The 16,352-nt window shown below is 55.9% G+C and overlaps 1 protein-coding gene across 3 annotated transcripts in view; it reads right to left on the bottom strand.

Annotated features, from left to right (window-relative positions):
- The window catches only part of AGO2 (argonaute RISC catalytic component 2), a 78,770-nt gene that overhangs the window by 33,641 nt on the left and 28,777 nt on the right, over positions 1-16,352 (bottom strand). For all 3 annotated transcript variants that reach the window (XM_053929416.2, XM_053929415.2, XM_053929417.2), the window contains exon 2: positions 9,710-9,905. In XM_053929416.2, coding sequence (XP_053785391.1) covers positions 9,710-9,905 — 196 coding nt within the window. The remainder of the gene's footprint in view (positions 1-9,709; positions 9,906-16,352) is intronic.

Below are 16,352 nucleotides of genomic sequence, written 5' to 3'. Positions count from 1 at the left end.
ACCGCCCTGCTGTTGTGCGCCAGGGCACCGAGTGGACTGCGCGTGCCCACGCTCAGCAGAGGTGCAGCCTCACACGCCTCGGGTGACCAGAGAGCACCTGTCACCCTGCTGGCAGGAGGCAGGAAGAGCACTGCACCGCCGGCGCCTCCCTAAGCCGGGAGAGCCCCCAGCATGGCTCGGCCAGCATTTCCGGGAGGCCTGAGGCACCCCCGCTCGACTCGCTGCGTGCCTGGCCTTCTTGCACATGGTGTCTCAGAGAGTCCAGCAGGAAAGGTCATGACCCCTGCCCTGCCCCCGAGGTCCTCGGTGTGGCAAACACGCCGGGGACTGATACGAAGCAGCCAAGCAGCCATCAGGGACTCTAACTCTCACAGGATGTGGCAAAGAGGGACAGACAGACCCTGACAGCGAGGACAAGGGACAGAGGGGCGAGGGAAGGAAGGCTGAAAGACGGCCCCCAGGTGGGGCCTGGGCCCAGCCCTGCTGCAAGGGCTCCTCTCGGGGGCAGAGCCGTGGCCAGTCTTCAGGAAGCAGAGTCCGATTCGCACCACGCCTTTCTCAGAACACGAGGAAAGCTGGCCAAAGCGGGCTTTCCGTGTTCCGATGGCTCAGCCCTGTCGACCTCACGCTGTGCTAATCAGAGGGGGCGAGTCTCCAGGGGTCCCGCCAATCCTGCCCCAAACACCTCTTGCCTGGAATCCCCGGGGCTGTTAGGAGCCTTTTGCCACAGCCTCTTTGATGGCACCGCCGAGAACGCACCAGGCCTCAGGCACCCACTGGAGGTCACCGCCGGCGGGCGCGGAGCTGAGGCCCTCCAAGCAGCCTCCACCTCTCCTGTCCCCAACCAGCAGCCAGGGCACAGCCACACCTGCGTCTCCACGTGCCACTCTCCAGGCCCCAGCTCACAGCCCAAGCTTCCAGGACCCCGTCTTCATGATCAGCTCGAGGTCCAGACGACTCTGCTACACTCACAGAGCAGATCACCCAACGCAGCTCAAAGCTGTCACGAGCCACATTCAGAGGGCACACGCTCCGACACCTCACGAGGCCGGCAAGACTTCGCGGGCCAGCCTCACGCACAGACACAGACGTGGCAGCAAGGTATTAACAGACAAGCTCCAGCAACAAGTAAAAACCAGTATAATGTGCCCATGCGGGCCGCCTACCAGGAACGACGATAGAGGCAACTGATGTGCAGTCACAGACTCAAGTTAAAGGCCATGGAACTTGTGGAAGTGAACGAAAGAGAAATTTTCCTGCTCTCTGGGACAAAGATACCTCAGACATGACAAGTGCCAACTGTGAAAGGCAACAAAAGTTGGAGCTCAGAAAAATTAAACACTTTTACTCTTGAAAGACGCGTGAATGCGAAGCGACGGGAGCACGGAGGGGAAGGCCGCCGTGCACCGCAGCCCCCGGAGACAGCCGGCCCTACACGAGAGGAGGGCAACACAGGACCGCAGGCACACCCGTGCGCAGACATTCCTAGCAGCCCCGGCCGGGACAGCCCCGACGGCCATCGGCTGGCGAGGCGTGCGCGGACAGCACTGCAGAACAGGCCTGGGGAGAGACGCCAGGTACAAAGCGGCGCGACATTTTGTAACGGCAACCACAGATCTACGTTGCCAGAGACACTTCAGCGAGCGCCACGGGGCGGGGGCAGGGTCTGGGAGCAGACGGTTAGCTGCAAAGGGGCTCCTGGAAAGAGCTTTGGGGCCCTCCGGACGCCCACACTGTTGCCTGAGTGTGCACATTTTTAAAGCTCATATAACTCTACTTGAACACGTTTTGTTGGAGCTAATTATATCCCGATAAAGTTGATTCATATTTTAAAAATCAAATGTAAAAATATATATTTTTTCTTTTATTGATTCCAGAGCAAGGGGAAGGGAGGAGGAAAGAAAGGAAGAGAAATATCGATGTGAGAGAGAGACACTGGTTGCCTCTCAGACCTGCCCTGACGAACCCGCAACCCAGGCACTCGCCCTGACTGGGAATCGAACCCATGACTTTTCGGTTTGTGGGACACAACCAGGAACTGGCCAGAGCAAATATAAATTTTTTAAATTATGATAACTTCAAAGATGCAGGAAAAGAGCCTTCATTAAAACTCAACACACACTCACGATTTCTTTGCATGAGCACACTAGGAAGGGAAGGAATGTCCCTAATCCGGCGAGTGTCCCTGAGACAGACAGAGCTGGGCTGCAGGGGGGCGGCTGCAGGCAGGGCCGGAGAAAGGGACAGGACTGCACGGAAGGACGAACCGCCATCACTCATGGACATCAGACCTGTACTTGCTGAAAATCCAGGCAAACCCACAGAGAACCCCGGAAGCTTCTGGGGGACAGGCTCCCGCCGTCCTGGCTGTGTACCTCCGGGGGCTCAGCAGACAGCATGGTCTCTGTGAATAGTTTTTGAGCAAACACACATGTTACCTCCCTGTACTAAGGCTTCATTCACTCGCTCGCTCATGCAGTCCTTCTGTGCTCCCGGGGCCCGGGAGGCAGGGGTGGGGAAGTGGAAGCCATGGGGTGAGGGACCAGACGGCAAAGCCCACTGGCATGGGAAGCATGGGAACCTACTTTGGGAACGGCGCCCAGAGAAAGACCGCGGGCATGCAGACACCTCACTTCTGGCAGAGGCAGCAGGGGGTGGACAGAGCCGAGGTAACTAGGCACCGTGGGGCCTGCGCATCTGAACGCTGATCTCTGCCGATGCTCACTGTCCACTCACACACCGGGCCGTATGGGGCAGGGGCCGCCTGGCCGTTACAGCTGGGAAGCTCCCTGAAGGGTGCCGGGGCAAGCCCGGCCACCCCTCGGACCCAGAGCGAGCACCCTGGCCCCACACACTACTCCCATGCCCTCCCCCGACCCTGGGCCCACTCGAGGGAGGACGGTGCCATCGCCCGCCTCGTGCTGTGCAGGCAGGAAGCACAGCTCTGCGTTTCATCACGGGATGGCAACGACGCCTAAACCTCCGGGGCCCTGCCCCCAGGGACACTGACCAACTCCAAGACCGACCTTCCTGCCGCCCCCCTCCGGCTCCCCCACTTTCTCCTCCTCTCCGTGTTCATTTTGGTGGTGAGCAGACCCCGGAGAGCAGGCCGCTGCAATCAGAAACCTGTGTGTTCTGGCAGCATTAGGTACCCTCACGCTGCTGCACGGCCACCACCGCCACCCACCTCCAGACTTCCAGAAACTTCTCTCCCCCCCAGCGAGAGCTCTGGACCCATCACACACTGACTCCCCACCCACTTCCGCCCAGCTCCGGGGTTTTTCTTGACTGGCTGTACTGGGAACATGCTATTCTTGCGTTTCATTCTTCCTTAACATCACTCAGCTCTGGCCCCTGGAAAGCGACGCTCTTGTCGGCCGGCTGGGCTCCCTGGACAATCTCCCACCTTCCTGTAGGCGGCACGCTGCATGCAGAGTGGTCAGAGCAGGAACACGCAGCGTGACGATGGCGGGAGGCAGGGTGGCACTTCCCTCCGCCAGGCAACTCAGTCGGTCCTCACAGGAACGCTGCGGCCCACACCCTCATCTACGGGGACGGGCACCTGGGCACAGAGGAGACACGCAGCCACGTGGGGCAGCCACAAGGTGCGACACCCACCACCTTGCCGTCACCGGACAGGCTTGCTACCCAGAGGCTGACATGCTCTCAATTAGCCTTTTTGCCATAATGATGGAAAGTACTCCTTTTAAAAAGGCGTCCTTTTGTTAATTCCTAATTACGCAGGTTTTGCATTAAATACATTCTCACTGCAAATTTCAAATGCGGACAATGCTGCCAGCCTGCCTGGGCCGCCCCCCGCCCTGTTCTGAGGTCACCTGCGCAGCTATGGGAACACATGGTGCCTGGAAGGAAACGCCGCACCCGCAGGTGGCTCCGGAGCTGCTGCTCTCCCGCTCTGCCACGGCGCAGAGCGGTCGCTCGCTCGCCAGGGGTGGGAGAGAGGTGCCGCTGGGTCACGTGCTGTGTAACGAGACAGCAGCAGGCCCCTCGGAGCACAGCGGCCTTGTCACGCTGTGATGCTGCCCTGCAGTCACACTGCGGACACTTGCCGGCGCCCACAGCTCCGTCACTGCCCCACCCAACGGGCGGCACGTGGGCGACTCCTCTTGCTTGCGGGTTGCTGGTCCGACCCTCCCTTCCCCACCAGGGACAGAACTGGGTCTGCCCTGTCCCTGCGTGGAGGTGCCTGCACGAACCCCGACCTCCATTTTCCTTTGCTCCTCACACTGACTTGAGTTTGAGACTGGGCCTGTGCCAAACGCCGTCAGAACAGACGGGAAAAGACCAAGCCCCGACAAGTGGCAGCTGAGGCCGGCTCTAGACCAGTGGGGCGGCGGGACACACTGGGATGTGGGCTGGCCAAGGCCACGGCCAGGCGGCCCGGCCCCACCTCTGCTGCTTTCTGTTTGACCCGAGCCGATTCCGAAGCCTGGGCAACTTGAAAACCTGCCGGCGTAGCTACAGCAGACCACAGCCACACCGCAGGGCACAGGCCTCCGCCTTCCTCACTGGCACCCTCTTCCCACCCTCTTCCTGCGGCCAGAGAAGGCCATCTGAGTCACACTGTTTTCCTAAAAGAAAGCTTCTGGTATGCTGTGGCTGGTGGCATAGTAAGACCCCCACTGCCACCACACCGACCAAAAGCCTGGGCAGTGTCCGAGCTCGCAATGGCTGTGCACCAGCTCTCAGGAGACACCCTGACCCTGGGGTCACACAGGCCCCCACCCCGGGAGACTCAGGAACAGACGAGCGTGCCCGTCCATGAGACTCGCAGAGCACGCGTGGCGAGCCAAGACACCTCAGAAGACCCCCAGCAAACAAAGCTGTTGAAACCAGCTGTGTCCGAGTTTCTCTTCAGGAAACACATTTTTTAGTAAGCACCTATGTAGAGGATCCCATGTAACTGTTAAGTACTGTTAGCCCGGAGACAAATCTTTCACTGGCAGATCAGAGGGTGCGTGCTGCGTTTTAATACACACTCCCAATCTCCTTCTGAAGTCTGGATTCCCATCTGGCTGTTGTCGAGTTCCGTAGACAAAGGTACTGAGCCCCAACACTCCTTCCCTTACCAAGCCCGGGGCTGGGCACAAACATCTCTGTCCTTGATGCGGCGTCAGCACCAGCTGGGTGACCCACTGGGCTGTCAAACGCAGCTGAGAATTCTGTTTCTGACCAGGACACAATCAGTGGGTTGGACTCACCCTCCTTCCCCACCCAAAGGAATGAGAAAACGAGAGGACCTGAGCGGGGGCGCTTTGGGCACTGGAAAGCAGGCAGCTTACTTACTCCCTGCTGCGGGACAGGAAACCCGGGGTGGGGGGGTGGGGGGGGTAGCCAGACACTCGCTGCCTGGGAACAGAGTCCACCAGGCCACCAAAGGGAGGCGGGGGAGGCGCGCTGGAGAGCTGCAGTCCCATCCCAATGAGGAGACAAGCCATCTGGGGCTGCGGAAGAGGCAGGAGCTTGTGGGGCAGGGGCCAGAGAAGACAGTGAAGCCACACTCCGTGGCACGTGTCCCCACGAACATGTTGATGAGGCTCAGTAGCTCATGTGCCGTGCGGAGAGCGAACAAGCACAGGTGACACCTGTCAACAGCAACAGACCCTGAAGTGACCCACACGTTGTCATCAGCAGACACAGGGGCTGACTAAACCGCCGCCGCAAGTACATGAGGTCACAGAAAAAAAGACAGCACGGCGAGTGCGCAGAGGGGAGTCTCGGCAGAGAATGCAAACCACGGAAAAGACCCAAATGCAGTTTCTAGAGCAGAAAGAAGAGCACCTACGTTTAAAACTTTTATTGGATCGTTACCATGGAAGGTTGTATGCTACTTCAAAACACACACAACGGGTAAAGCCACCTTCGGGACAGATCAAGAAAGACTACCCGAGCTGGAAAAGGGTTTTTTGGTTTTTGTTTTAAAACCACAGGCTCAACAACATGAAGACAATACCAAATGGTCTATCAGATACGCAACTGCGCTCCCAGGAGCAGAGAAGAAAACGGGGCAGAAAAAGTGTTTGAAGGAAATGATAGCCAGGCCTTCCCCCGGGTCTCATGGAAGACACCGACATACACATGGAAGAAACTCACTGTCCTCAAGAAGGGAGAATCCAAAGAAAACCACGTGTAGGCACGTCACAGTCAAACTGCCGAAAAGCAACAGTGACACAGAAGATATTCAGAGAAAAAAGACAAATCACACACGAAGGAAGCACGGTAAGGAAACGAACTGCCCCTTCCCCAGACGCAATGAGGATTCAAAGTCAACGTTGCGGCATTTTTCAGGGGCTGGGGACAAAACCGTCAATTTAGAATTCAGTGTCCAACAGGAGTATCTTTCAGAACCAATAAGGAAGTAAGCACATTGACGAGTTTAAAAGGTGCTGGGCAGACGTGACCCTGGCAGCGCGCACGAGGAAGGCGGACGGACGCCTTCAGCTGAGGGGCGATGCCGGCGGGAGCAACAGAGAGAAGCCGCGATGGCTGACGTGCGGGCAGGAGACCCTGTAGTGTCTGCAGAACAGCGTCAGGCTGTGGGCCTGTAACACGTGCACGGGTACGGGAGAGCACCAGCAAAAGGGTTACACTATTATAAAATTGTTGCGTACACACGAAGTTACAATGTTTAACAAGATAAATCACGTGCTTGGCCATAAAGTAAGTCCCAATATGTTTCAAAAGACTGAAGTCCAACAGTGTGTTTTGTAAACATGAAGAAATTAAGTTAGCAACCAACGGAAACAGGGTATATTTAAAAATAGTCTTTAAAGAGTTAAGAATTGACAATGCACTTCCAAACACCATGGATTAAAGAACAAGTCACAAAGAAAATGAGAAAATATTTTAAACTAAAGAAAAACTAAAATGTATCAAAACCTGTGGTCTATTGCCAACAGCCAGGTTTGGGAGCATGCAGGGCCTGGAACAAACGGACTGAAAGAGACGAAAGGTTTGAAGTGGGCGGTCTGAGCGCACGGTGAGTGTGAGGAAGCCCGCGGTGACCGCCAGAGAAGAAGAGTAGACGGGGGTGGGCAACACACACGAGAGAAGAATTGGCAGAGTGAAAAGCTGTTTCCGGGAAGAGATGAAGCTAACTGATAACCCAGCAAACCTGCGGAGGGAAGACAAGGAGAGAGAGCACAGACTCACAGCATCAGGGAGAGTCTGGAGCTCTCACTCCAGGGCCTGCAGGCACCGGAGGAACGCTATGACCGATCTCACACCCACTAAGTTAAACAACTTACGTGAACCGGACAGACTCCATAAAAGACATAAACTACCCAAAACTGACACAGAAAGAAAGGGAAAAACCTCAACAGTGTGATATTCGGTAAAGAAACTCAATCGTATGAAGCAGTTCCTACTAAGCAAACGCCAGGCCCAAATGGTCAAACACGTAGGCATGGTCCCAATCTCACATGTCATTCTTCTGGGGCGCAGGGGACAGAGGTGCCCCCAGAGCCTCCCCAGAGAACACACAGCAATGTCCGCCCGGGGCACAGACACAGAAGCCCACAGCCAAAGATGAGCACTAACCCCAACATCAGGTGGAAAGAACACACCGCGGCTGAAGATGGGTATAAAATAATACACCACGACTGCCAGAAACTCAAGCCGATTGAACACCTCCCACAAAAGAAGTCATTTACCGCACCGTTGGGGGGGTGGTAAGCAAAACTGCGGGGTGGGCTCAGCAGATGCAGAAAAAGCATCGTAGGGACAGAGCTGGGCGCCCTAGGGTGAGGCGGATTCTCAGTAAGCTGGGAAGAGTGCTAACCCCAGCCCGATAAGGGGTCTCCTAAAATGCTGGGAGGGATATCCCATTTTAGAGGTGAAAGGCAAACGCCCCCCAAGATGCAGAATGAGGTAAGGCGGCTGCTTACGGCATGTACCTTCAGCGTCATGTGTAGCGGATTTCTGAGCCGCCGTGACAAAGCAGGTCAAAGAAATAAAACCCATTAAAAACTGGAATGGAAAAAGTAAGGCCATCTTCATTCAAAAAGAACGAGAAAAATGTACCACCTCTGAGCTGTAGCAATCACACGCCATAAAACCCGTCCTTAAGTGTCCAAGTCGATGGTGTGAGGAGTCACACGGTTTCTCGGGCGTCATCGCCACAGAGAAACCTGTGCAAACCCCCTCGTCACCCTGAAAGCAACCCCATACTTGTTAGCAGTCCCTCCCCACCCCTTCCGAAAATGAAATTTTAAAACACAATCTGCAGTAACAACATAACATGCTGAAGAATGAATGAAATGAAACACCTCTACATCGAGCGTTATGAGTAACTGCAGAGAGAAATTAAATGTAGACAAGGCACGATACTCTCTGTAGACCAAAATGTAGAGAATGTACAATTATTACGCACTGGCAGATTCCACAGTGTCAATTTTCCCCACATTTATCTACAGATTCAAAACAGTCACAGTGAAAAAAATTCCAAGGGGCTCTCTGGCAGTTAATGAAAATCGACTGGCTTTCCCCCAAAGGTGCAGAGGGCAACCCCTGCAGAGAGGAACGTGTGTGAGCCGACCCGCAGCACACGCCACATACAACCGTTCAAGGCGGACCGCCAACCTAGGCGTGCGAGAAAGAACTGCAGTTCTTAGGGGGAGAAAAAGGGAGCATACCTTCGCTACTGCCGGGTAGGCAAATAGTTCTTAGAACCCACCACGTGATGACCATTTTCAAAATGAGAGAGCTGGGCTTGACAAAGTCGCACGTTCTGCCCATTAAAGACACCGCTCGGGACGTGATACCGCAAAACTCAGACTGAGAACACAGGCCCCATCCTGTCTTGCTCTCTGAACACGTAAAACCCCCAGAGATCAGTAACAAAGGGACAAAGAGCCCCGAGACCGGGGGAAGACTCGACAGCCTCGTTGCCAGAGATGACACGTGCTGTAATATGTGAATATCATATCGTTCACAGACGACAGTGCACGGAAGGCGTTCGACTCATCAGTTAGCAGGAAGTGAAAATTAAAACCCCACTGAGAAGCCACTCGCCCGCACCAAAATAGCAAGAACCAGAAAGACTAGCCGCCCGAGCGCTGACGGGCGCAGAGTGGGATGGGGAGGTGGCTGGGACCCCGGGGGGAGCACCTGGAAGGTCCTCACTCAGCGCCTGCCCTGTGGCCCAACACTCCGTCCCCTCACCACGCACCCGAGAGAGGAGAAGCCATCACGTGCACAGAAAAGACTCAGGACGGCGCGCGGCCTTGTGCAGGGAAGGAAGCCCAGCAGCCAGAGCGCCCAACAGGGGGAGGGAACACAAACGCCCAAGAGCGCGCACCGCAGAAGGTCCCTCCGCCGCAGACGCAGACACTATCAGCCACATAGGGCAGCTGCAGGTCGGTCTCTGCCGGGCGAGGAGGGGTGGAGGGAGCCAGCACCGCGACTCCGTCCCCACGGGCAGGAGGGGACTGCGTGACAGGTCTGTGCACTGACATCAGGGGCGGGGTGTACGTGCGCACTGGCCAAAGCTCGCTGAATTGAGCTTATGGTGCGTGTTTCATTGCAACTCAATACGAAAACGTTTTTCAAAAGACGGACGCAATGGAAGCTTGCTGGGAAGAAGGTGAGAAGGGCCTGCCGCGAACCGGAGGGCTGATTGGAACCTCGGGTTTGCAAGCAAAGACCGCCCGCAGGAATCAGTGAAGGCCGACAGAGGAGGAAGCGGTACCTGTTCACTCTCCTGGGGCACTTCTCTGGCTTGATGTCCAATTCGTAGTGATAGATGTCGATTTTTGGAATGTCCATTTCAAAGAAGTTCGCCTGCAGCTTGATGGTTCTCCCGGAGGTCCCGAAGTCGGGTCTAGGCGGAGGCTTGAAGGCATATCCTTGGATGGGGGGTGGCGGCGGCGCAGGAGGCGTGAGCACTGGAACAGCAAAGAGGTCACTGTCACTCCGGGAAATGGTTAAGGTCGGAGGGAGGCAATGCGTGGCTCTCTGGAAGCAGAGTGGAGCGCTGCGGGGGGTGGGGGGTAGGCACCTGCCTGACCATCCTCTCCGCCCCCTGGGGACCCTGCGCTGTTAGCGCCCCCAGCCCTTCCATTTGCTGCTTCAGTGTGTCCACCTCGTCACAGAGACCCCCAACTGCCAGGCTCAGGGGGCACCCACCTCCCTGCCTCCACACACCCTCCCCTGGCTCAGTGGCATGTGACAGGCCCCACATGCTCCTTTTCCACGCTGTCCCCCACTGGCCCTCCCCTCGCTCAGCCCCCTCCCCCTGTACCTGTGGGTCCTGCCCCGGGTCCAAGGACTCATCAGTGAGCTCCTGACCCTGTGTGTGCCAGCTCACAGCACTGACTGTCCAGCAGGAGCGAGCCACTCTGTGCTGTCTTCACAGCGTGGACATTGGTCTCCCCAGTGGGACCACGCACGTCCCCCGAGGGTCAGGGAGGCCTGGCACACAATGAGCCCAGATGCAGCTGGGCTCGAGCCCTCTGTTTGAGGAAGGTGACGTTCAGACAGGCAAGGGAAGGTCACCCAAGTCCCTCCAGAGCGTGTCCTTACAATGGCCACCGAGTCATAAAGGAAGGTGCTGGATCATCAGGAGTTAAGAAAGCCACGGCTTCCCACCCCCAGCACTTACCCACTGCCCGCCACACCCCACCTGAGCACCACCTCCCACAGGTGACTTCCAGGGCTTAGGACAGGTGTGCAGGGTACACATGGGCCCTCAACTGTCCACAGTCTCTGGGGTCTCCAGAAACCACAACTCAGCACCCCCTTCTCCAGACCAACACGGCACATCCACAAAGGCGGCGTCTCCACAGGAAGCCAGGTCTTCACTGACAGCGCGTTCTAGCAACTCAGGGCGGGCACGCGTCGGTGCACTTCTGTTCCCCTGCTGCGCTCGGGGACAGGGAGCCGGGCCACCAGGGGATCAGGGGCCGATGAGCAAACGCTCCCCTCCCCACAGTTTGCCCAGTATAAAGAAACTTCATCCCACCTCACATTCTCCCTAATTCCATCAGTACAATTAAAACGGTGGCTTTAGGGGAAAAATATTTTCTCAGTAACAGAATACTTTTAATTTTTGCTCAAAAGTTTCTTTCAAAAAAAAAAATCCTCCTCGTTAAAAAAAAAAAATCGATTAGTGACGGACTTCCAGCCAAAATGGAGGCGTAGGTAGACACACTGTGCCACCTCGCACAACCAAAAGAACAAGAACAATTTAAAAACAGAAAACAACCAGAACTGACAGAAAATCGAACTGCATGGAAGTCTGATAACCAAGGAGTTAAAGAAGAAACATTCACCCAGACAGTAGGAAGGGTGGAGATGGGCAGCCCGGCGGAGAGGACTTGCGGCAAGGTGGCAGCTGGCGGACCCAGCGAGGTGGCGGACTGTGGAGCAGGGTGGGCTGGAGGGGCAGCAGCTGGTGGACTGGGTGACATACCATGCAACCCAGTGTTTCAGGGTGGGCAAATAAAGCCTCAAACTGATTGAATACACCCATGGGGGTCAAGGCTGCAGCAGGAAAAACTCCCAGTTTCACAGGAGAGTTCGTTGGAGAGACCCACAGGGGCCTAGAGCATGCACAAGCCCTCCCACTCGGGAATCAGCACCAGAGGGGACCAGTTTGACTGTGGGTAGCTGAGGGAGTGAGTGAACCCCGGTAGAAAGTGGAGCAAGCGCCATTGCTCCCTCTCGGCCCCTCCCCCACAGACAGCATCATAAGGCTCCGCCCATTTACCTAACAGGTGTGCCAAAACAAACAAACAAAAATGGCCCAAATGATAGAACAGATCAAAGCTCCAGAAAAAATACAACTAAGCAAGGAAGAGATAGCCAACCTATCAGATGCACAGTTAAAAACACTGGTAATCAGGATGCTTACAGAAGTGGTTGAATTTGGTCACAAATTAGATGAAAAAATGAAAGCTATGCTAAGAGAGACAAAGGAAAATGTACAGGGAACCAATAGTGATGGGAAGGAAACTGGAACTCAAATCAACGGTGTGGACCAGAAGAAACATCCAACCAGAACAGAATGAAGAAACTAGAATTCGGAAAAATGAGGAGAGGCTTAGGAACCTCCGGGACATCTTTAAACGTTCCAACATCCGAATTATAGGGGTACCAGAAGGAGAAGAGGAAGAACCAAAAATTGAAAACTTATTTGAACAAATAATGAAGGAGAACTTCCCTAATCTGGCAAAGGAAATAGACTTCCAGGAAGTCCAGGAAGCTCAGAGAGTCCCAAAGAAGCTGGACCCAAGGAGGAGCACACCAAGGCACATCATAATTAATTACCCAAGATTAAACAGAAGGAGAGAATCTTAAAAGCAGCAAGAGAAAAGGATATAGTTACCTACAAAGGAGTTCCCATTAGAATGTCCGCTGATTTCTCAAAAGAGACCTTACAGGCAAGAAGGGGCTGGAAAGAAGTATCCCAAGTCATGAAAGGCACGGACCTCCATCCAAGATGACTCTATCCAGCAAAGCTTTCATTTAGAATGGAAGGGCAGATAAAGTGCTTCTCAGATAAGGTCAAGTTAAAGGAGTTCATCATCACCAAGCCCTTATTGTATGAAATGTTAAAGGGATTTATCTGAGAAAAAGAAGATAAAAAATATGAACAGTAAAAAGGACAGCAAACTCAGTTATTAACAACCACACCTAAAACAAAAACAAAAGCAAACTAAGCAAACAACTAGAACAGGAACAAAATCACAGAAATGGGGATCACATGGAGGGTTATCAATAGGGGAGTGGGAGGGGGAGAGAGGGGGGAAAGGGACAGAGAATAAATAGCATAAATAGTAGGTAGAAAACAGACAGGGGGAGGGTAAGAAAAGTATAGGAAATGCAGAAGCCAAAGGACTTATAAGTATGACCCATGGACATGAACTATAGTGGGGGAATATGGGTGGGAAGTGATGTGCAGGGTGGAGGGGAATAAAGGGGGGGGGATGGGACAACTGTAACAGCATAATCAATAAAATATATATATTTTTAAATTAATTTAAAAAATCCATGTACTTCAATTACTATTGACCTTCACTGGGGACAAAAGTGCCCCACTAAAGATAACACAAGCTGTTCTCACTGTACCTCCGACCTAGGAAAACTCGGGAGTCTCGAGTTACTTGTTTTTTACTTCGTGTTCTTTCTAGGAGAAAAGGAACAAGCTTTAAAGGCTAGTCATCTATCTCACTGAGCTGTCCCACCTGGAAACCTCCGGGGGGAGGGGGCGAGGGGGGGGGGACTCATCCAGGGCTGTGGCAGGCTCCACCTCTGAGTACTTTCATGACCAATCCGTCAGTCCAGCTGTCCTGGCTACAGCGACTTCAGAGGACAGGGTCCCTGAGCCCAAGGGTTGACGGTGGTGCCGGGGACAGAGGCGAGTGCTGGCTGAGCTGCAGCAGACACCAGCACGTGTGTCTAAAGGTTCCTTTTGCAGAGCTGCTTCTCAGTCCGTGAAAGGGAAACCAGTGAATGAGTAACCGACTTCCTGTGTGCCTAAGTGGGTCACGGCAGCGGCAGGTTTTGGTGGTGTTAACAGATGCCCGGGAGTCAGGCTTGTCGTCACTGGCCCTCCCCACCCTGTGGGGCTGGATGGGCGCAGTTTTTGGAAAAGCGTCACAGAGGGGGACGGCTGCGCACACTCGGCCACCTCCACCCCCTGAGAAAAGAGGGTGTTCCCTCGAGAGAGTGGTGCTCCCCCTGATTATGGGATGGGGACCAGGGACAAGCTGGCATATGGGACAGGAAAGCGAGGGGGCAGGAGCAGAGTGAGGGGGGCCCTGGCTGGGGCAGGGGCAGCAGCAGTCCAGTGCTCTCAGTGCGCCCTTCATGGTGAGATATGCCACCAATGGCCACCCTGACACCCTCCAGGGACTTTCGTTCACACCCAGTTTACGTCAGGCCAGCAAGGGTGAGCCCGAGTGAACCACCGCACTGACGGGAAAAGCAGCGTGGCGAGCCTGGGGGTGCGGCGTTCGAGGGGAGGAGGGCGGTTTCCCCAGCTGGGACACCCAAGTACGCCTAGCAAGGGGACCTAGTGACCCGAGAGCCTAGAAGGGCCCGGCCTTGGCCTCATAGCCCATCAGCGAAGCCACACTTGACGGGTGAACCAGCGCCCTGGCGGGGTGGTGGGGGGGAGACAACAAGGCCAGGAGGCCTCAGCCAGAGGCCTCACAGGGTACAGCCCCGTGTCAGGCCGAGGGAATCACGCCTGGACCCTACAGTGCAGGCGGTGGCCCAAGACACACGGGCTGCAACTTCCTACCACATGTGTGAGCACCTTTCCCCCTCCACCCAACCTCCCACAGACCTGCACTGCAAGCCCTGGGCAGAGCTCCATCCTGTCTCCCAGAGGGGCAGGGCATGTCAGCTGCTCCGCAGGACCCCCACCCAGCCCCACCGGAAAGAAAGAAGTTTGGCTTCGGTCAAGATAAACCCGAGTGCACACGATCCCCCTTGGACGGATGGGGCAGCACGGCCTCGTGGTGGGGGAGGCTCGCGTGCTCCCGCGGCACAGTCTCTGCACCGGCTCCCCCAGGGCCTGTGCTGCCGCCGTCCTTCTCCGAGTCCTGGCCTCCCGAGAACAGAGGAGCTCCATGGCCTGTCTCTCCCTCAGGAGGAGCGCCTGGCTCACCACGCCTGGCGGGTGGGTGGGCCTGAGTTCTCGGTGTGACCGCCTGCAGCGTGGCTGTCACTGTGACAGCCAGCGTGACTCCCTGGGTCACGAGTCCCATCACCAGGCATCCCAGGACCACCTGCCCGGGCTCAGTGCCCTGGGCCAGTGGCTGCGGCATCAAGGTGCCCTGACCAAGAGGAGCCCACCCTGGGGTGAGGGTGCGGTGCCCCATGTACCCCAGTCTCAGCCTGGGACCTACACAGAGCGTGCGGTGGTCTGTGACATTGGACTAACCTCCGAGTGAAACGTAGACCTTCCATGACGAACCCATATGAGAAGCCATGGACCATGAGCAGTGCCTGTGACAAGGGGCTTGTCACTTTGTCACTCGTTCATTCGGTGTTTTCAAGATTTACTTTTTATTTTTAGAGAGAGGGGAAGGCAGGGAGAAAGAAGGAGCAACATTGATGTGTGGTTGCCTCTCATGTGCCCCCTACTGGGGACCTGGCCCACAACCCAGGCACATGCCCTGACTGGGAATCGAACTGGTGACCCTTTGGTTCATAGCCTGCAGTCAATTCACTGAGCCACACCAGCCAGGGCTCATTTGGTGTTGTGATGGTGGCATTTCAATGTGACCAGGCTTCTTTGTCATCCTATATATTCTGTTTTGTGCCTTGAAGAACACTCTGCAAAGGGTTCCATCCACAGGCTTCATCAGACTGACAAAGGGGTTGGGGACCCCACATCCTTGGCAAAATCAGCTCCGAGGGGACAGAGTGGCCTCATCTCTAAGCAGAGAAAATGGGGCCCAGCTGCTGGTAATGTCACCAACCCCCCCTGGTTTCTGTGGCAGCGTGGAGCGGGGGCGGTCTGACGTGCCTGCAGACAGGGCACGCCAGCAGGCCCGGTGACAGCCGTCTCCATGGCTGCCCTGGGAACGCAGTCCCTGAAGCACTGTGAGCTCACACTGTCCCGGCTGCCATGACAACCGCCCGCCAGGCTCATCAGGCAGTCCGCCCCCTACGCGGGGCGCAGAGTCGGGATGCAGAGACCAGACATCCTGAGCGGGCTGGCAGCACCGCCCTGTGTGCAGACTACTCCAGCCGTGTGGGGCGGGCAGGCAGGCCTGGCTGTCAGAGCCACTCTTCGCCCCTGTTATTCTCCAAATACTGAAGCCCAAGGAGCGAACTGGGTTCTCGCTAGGTCAGGCACAGACGTGGGACCTAACAGGTAGATGGCAGCTCACCACAGCCTCAGCCCCGCCCCCCCATGGCTGGCGAGCGGCAAGAACAGACGCCCAAGTCTTGGTGCCATGCTAGTGCCATGCGGCCGACGGCAGCCCGGCTGCAGGCGGCACGTACTGGAAGCCACCCTGGAAACTGGGGGTGGGGCAGTGACGCGCCCTCCCCCTGCAGCCTGCTCTGACTCATCAGCTGCGAGAGGGGCTGTGGGCGGGCACCGGGGCACAGCGCCCACGGGCCGGGTCGGGAGCTCAGTCCAGGCAAGAAGCAGGCACCAGTGGGACTTCCTGTCTCGTCCCCACCCCCGGGAATCGCATAATGACGGCATGACCTTCAGAAACAAAACGATCGGCACGACTGTTCTCTCCGGGTGACTTCAACTTTCCCTAAGAAAAATCTAAACCACACAGTCATTAAATAAACAAACAGCCCGGTTCCAAGGGCCAGGAGAACCCTGAGGCTGGGGCTCCACACTGCAGGCTGTCCTGCTG

Source organism: Desmodus rotundus, chromosome 8, assembly GCF_022682495.2.
Source record: "Desmodus rotundus isolate HL8 chromosome 8, HLdesRot8A.1, whole genome shotgun sequence".
Classification (NCBI taxonomy): domain Eukaryota; kingdom Metazoa; phylum Chordata; class Mammalia; order Chiroptera; family Phyllostomidae; genus Desmodus; species Desmodus rotundus.
This window is presented reverse-complemented; position numbering and strand designations above follow the sequence as displayed.